Raw genomic sequence first — 5062 nt, 5'->3', positions numbered from 1 at the left:
ATTTGTTCGCATCGCAAACATCTTTTCAAACTTAGGTTGAACAGCATCTTGTAAATGCCCTTAAAAATAGATAGAAAAGCTTTTTTCTAGATTGTACGTGTATAGATATTATAACAAACTAAAATAATTCAAAAGAATGTTTTAATAAAACAAAAAAATTAAGAAAAGTACTAAATGGGTGGAGAAACTAAAGGCACGTATGGGGATTGTCGCTTGCACGCGTTCTCTAAGAACTCTTCACTTGAGAACGTGATAGAGCAAAGTACCGAATAGCTTGGCGTGAATGTTACATCAGTAGAGAAAGAAAGTAATGAATGAAAGTGACTTTTCGTCTGTAATAACGGGCTAACCCCAAAATAATGAGAAAACAATGTAGTACATAGCTCGGAACAAAAGAGTGAAAGAAAACAAATAGGAACAAAGATTGACAACAAAACAAGACACAAAAATCAAAGTTCGCACGAGTGAAACACTATGTTGATATAGCCAAAGAATCTATCTTAACTTCATCATACGGGGGCGCATCAAACAAGAACGGAAACTCCAATTGAATGGCACAAGAACAAACAGCACAGTGATTCCGTTATTGCACCTCATAAGTAGTTTGATAATTGTTTTTGGTGCTCAATTCGCTACAATGAGAACGGAAGCTCAGCGGAGAGCCTGTCCATACTTCAAAAACGGAATGATATTAAATGTTGATCCGACGTTTCCATTCATTTTTGTTACGCCCGCGCATATAAAGTATTGATTCACTCGTAGCTAATGGAAGGTGGAAACCGACTCTGCGGTCAAACGGGGCACTCACCGTAGTAATCGGTGGCATGAGCTGAAGTAGTCCCGAACAGGAAACGATGGTCAGCGAAGGGGTATCCACCGAACGGAATTATGAAAAATATAGAGAAAAATCGTATTAGTGGTCTTCGGAAGTACTAGCAATAAATGTCAACCTTAATCTATATATATAAAATTCAAGTTGTGTCTGTATGTCCCTTATAGACTCCGAAACTACTGGACCGATTGACTCGAAATTTGGTATACAGGGGTTTTTGGGGCCGGGGAGTGCAATAGTCAAGGTTAGAAACCCCTCACCCCCCTCTTTCTTTGCCCTCCCATACAACTAACTGTTAAAAACATCAATTACTCCACAAGTTATGGATCGAATTTCATCAAAACTTGCACAGTGGTTGCTGGTCACCTGAGAAACCATGTGACAAAATTTGGTCTTTGCAGGACGAGGGGAAGGGGGGGTCCACATACAACCCCAATCCTTAAAATACGTCCTAGGGCAATATGGGTATCGTTTCTTAGGTTTTGGTGGTCTGTAAATCGATTGGTTTCCCTTAAAAGCCTTTTCCTTCCTTCTTCCACCTATCACCACCCCTCATTTCATCCATCTTGAAGTAGTGTGATGTTGGGGGGAACTGCGTAGTTTGCGTTTAATTTTTAAAGAGGAGGGAAAGAGGGAGAGGGAGAGGGAGAGGGAGAGGGAGAGGGAGAGGGAGAGGGGGAGAGAGGGCGGAAGAGAAAGAAAGAGCGAAAGAAAGAGAGAGGGAGGGGTAGAGAGAGAAGGGGAGAGAGAGAGAAAGAGAGAAAGAAAGAGAGAGAGAGAGAGAGAGAGAGATAGCAACGGACTGCTACAGCCTTCTAGATTGCAATTAGGATCATATAGTAGAAAAAGTACATTTCACACCTCCCGGGAGAGGGGCTCCCATACAAACATAACATAAAATTCAGCATAATTCGGGTTATTTTCGAACAAATCGAACCAAATTCTGCAGGTGGGGGTTTTTGGGAAGAGGAAATGTTCTGGTGAATTTTTGAAACCCTTCGCCACTTTACAAAGGGTGGCTCCCATACAAAATTAGGGTAAATTGCAGCAAAATTCGAAAAGTGTTCAAACAATTTGAGTTAAATTTAGCTGGTGCGAGTTTTGCCATGTATCCAACGGGAAGCGGGAAGGAAAGCCAATCGGATACGTCACCGGGAAGCTCTATCATTCGGAACAGAGTAACGGGAGGAGGAAAGGGAAACTGAACAAATACGTCACCGGGAAGCCCGATCGTCTGAAAAGTAGAAGTAACGGGAAATGCAAAGGGAAGCTGATCGGATACGTCACCAGGAAGTCCGTTGAAACGTCGGATAATCGAGAAATGAGGATGAAATGAGGCGTGGCAACGCGCGCCGGGATCAGCTAGTAAAATGATAAAACAGCAATCTTTACAAGATAAAAGAAATCATAGAAACAACGATCAACAGAATAAAGTGATTACGTAAGCACGGAAGATAGCGCAAAGCAGTAGCTGACTAAAAGTTGCCAGCATCGTATTGTATTTGTTTTACATCAATTCAGAAACAATATTTTCACTTTATTCTGCCATTTGGTTTACCTTTGCGCGGTCTCCACCAATCCTCCATATATCCTGATAGAGGTGAGGAATGGCAAGAAAAAACTAAATATATTTGTTACACTATTACAATACATTTGTTTCTAGCGAGAATACAGGAAATAGATTAGAGAAATTCAGTTCTGTTGAATATTTATTGTGGAGCGACAACAATTGCAGATGCTGCAGTAACTGGATTTAATAAAAACCAAGAAAAACTCAATTGAAATCGCTATCACTGAATAATGGCAAATATATAATCGTGAACAGATTTGTGGCGATCGGGGCCACGTAGCATCCAGGGGAAAAAACCTATGATCATACTCCTGCGAAACGAATAAAACTTACCGTCACGCTCATGACCGCCGGTACTGTTAGTTTGTGTCTGCTTGGTGTAAACAACCGTCTCTTTCGGCGGAATGTTGGTAGCTTGCACGGACACCAGGCTCAGGTTGACCGCCTTCTTTCTGCAGCTAAAAGGACAATTTAGCTGGTCGGTGAGAAGTTTCAATCTATCGCCTTCCGTGTGCATACTTCTGTCCGTCCGTGCTGGGTTGCAGACTGGTATCGGGAGTGAGTGTTGCAGAATGGTCCGATGTGGCGGAATTCACCGATGACAATGATGAAAGAACTTCCGATACGGGGGCAACACCAAGTGACGAGAGCATTTCATCCAAATCCCTGTAAACGAGTAAACCAGAAAGGCTAAGTGCAACCGGAACCCCACTTTGTGTCACAATCTGGACGGACGTACTTTCTTGGGTTAGTTTCGGTGGTGCCCATTTTTCCCGTTGCTTCCTCCAGGTCTTTCTGCTCCTTTTCCTTCCGCCGTCGATCTTTCTCCTCCCGGAGAGCCTGCAGTTTGGCCTTTTTACGCTCTAGCTCCGCTTTGCGATCCATGTTTGAACGTTTTTATAAATCTTCGCCACAATTCACAGCCAAACACTGAAAAAATTAGTGCTCAATAGAAAGAATTTTGTATGACGTAGCCAACAGTAGGAGGAGGTAAACAAGAAACTGCGTAGCCACGGGAAAATTATGAAGCGTGGTGCTCGAAAAGAGTGCATGAATTGCGCTGCTCGAAACCTGCGCTCCATACAGTTGCCTGTCGGCTGAGCAGAGTCTACTTTGGTGGCTGGTCTTGAATTTTGAATCTTTGAAAATCTTTGAATTGCTTGAAATGGAACAAATCAAAAATCTTTTTCGACTAATAGTGCATAAACTGGAGTTTGCCATTTTTTATCAATTGTATGTCGTTGGGAAGTACCAATATAGTACCAATATACCATCATTCTATGCATACAACAGGTGTTTGTTTATGTTCGTGTCAGCGTTATGTAAATTTATGCAAATGCGTCGCAGCATAAGCGACACAGCGCAATGTGCGGTTTTACTTTGAATTTTTACTTCCTCGTGGTTGCTGTGCTAGCAGGATGTGCCTCCCAGGTGGTAGATCGTCCCAATGTTTTGTTGATCATTTTGGACGACTTTCGGCCGGCTATCAAGAGATACGGAGACGATAACGCCATAACGCCCAACATCGATAGGCTCGTGCGAGGAGGCTATCGGTTTGAAAATGTTTTTGCACAGGTAATAAAGTATTCAGCTTCCGGCATTTGAATCTGTACTTCTACATATTGTGTATGTTTCATTTAGCAAGCACTTTGTGCACCGAGCCGCAACTCGATGCTCACCGGAAGGCGTCCCGATACGGTGCGGTTGTACGACTTCTACAGCTACTGGCGCGATTTCTCTGGTAACTTCACCACGCTGCCGCAGTATTTTAAACAGCACGGTTATCGAACCCATTCGGTGGGGAAAGTTTTCCATCCTGGCGTTTCGTCGAACTTTACCGACGACTACCCGTTGAGCTGGTCCGAACCAACGTACCATCCGCCGACGGAACAATTTACCAACTCTCCCGTTTGCATCGATCCGATTGATGGTCAGTTACGCAGAAACCTTCTATGTGCGGTGATTCCGGAAATGCAACCACTTCACACACTACCAGACTTGGAAAGCACGGAGGAAGCAAAACGTTTTCTAAGAGACTACGGCAATGGGCCGTATTTCCTTGCCGTCGGTTACCACAAACCTCACATCCCATTCCGCATTCCGATGAAGTATCTCAGCCTCCACCCACAGTCCAAGTTTACGGCCGCCGGTTCGTGGGATCGACCGTGGGGATTACCTGCGGTAGCTTGGGCTCCCTTTTTGGACGTACGTGAACGAGATGACGCCCGCCAGTTGAACATACCCTTTCCTTACGGACGCGTTCCGGAAGATTTTCAACAACGCATCAGGCAACATTATTACGCCGCGGTGACGTATGTAGACGAACTGATTGGAGAGCTGCTGGCCGAGGTGGATCTGGCTCGTACGATCGTACTGCTCACCTCCGACCACGGTTGGTCGCTCGGTGAGCACGGAGAGTGGGCAAAGTACAGCAATTACGATGTGGCTGTGCGAGTTCCGCTCGTTATCAGTACTCCAACAATCAAGGCTCCGGACAGTGGTTCTGAAGAAGTTAAAATTGAGAACGTCGTGGAGTTGCTTGACATTTTTCCAACACTCGTCGATCTTGCTGGACTTCCGCCGATACCAGCTTGCCATGAAGAGCGACCTCGTAAAGCGTTAAGCTGTGTGGAAGGAAAATCCCTAATGCCGTTGCTGTT

The 5062-nt window shown here is 44.4% G+C and overlaps 2 protein-coding genes across 2 annotated transcripts; one reads left to right on the top strand and one right to left on the bottom strand.

The window, feature by feature from the left end:
- Positions 1 to 2390: 2390 nt before the first annotated feature.
- LOC128276538 (cytoplasmic dynein 1 intermediate chain-like) lies at positions 2391 to 3360 on the bottom strand (the record flags this gene model as incomplete). Its single annotated transcript, XM_053014996.1, has 4 exons — positions 3142 to 3360; positions 2922 to 3068; positions 2732 to 2854; positions 2391 to 2453 (listed from the first exon to the last, which is right to left on the bottom strand). Coding segments are annotated over exons 1-4 (479 nt in total), but the record flags the coding sequence as incomplete, so codon positions are not given.
- Positions 3361 to 3767: 407 nt separating this feature from the next.
- Positions 3768 to 5056, top strand: LOC128276537 (iduronate 2-sulfatase-like; the record flags this gene model as incomplete). Its single annotated transcript, XM_053014995.1, has 2 exons — positions 3768 to 3977; positions 4044 to 5056. Coding segments are annotated over exons 1-2 (1223 nt in total), but the record flags the coding sequence as incomplete, so codon positions are not given.
- Positions 5057 to 5062: the final 6 nt, after the last annotated feature.

The sequence above is a fragment of the Anopheles cruzii genome, unplaced genomic scaffold (genome assembly GCF_943734635.1).
Source record: "Anopheles cruzii unplaced genomic scaffold, idAnoCruzAS_RS32_06 scaffold01504_ctg1, whole genome shotgun sequence".
NCBI lineage: Eukaryota > Metazoa > Arthropoda > Insecta > Diptera > Culicidae > Anopheles > Anopheles cruzii.
Note: the sequence above shows the minus strand (reverse complement) of the source record. Positions and strands in the feature narration are given on the sequence as shown.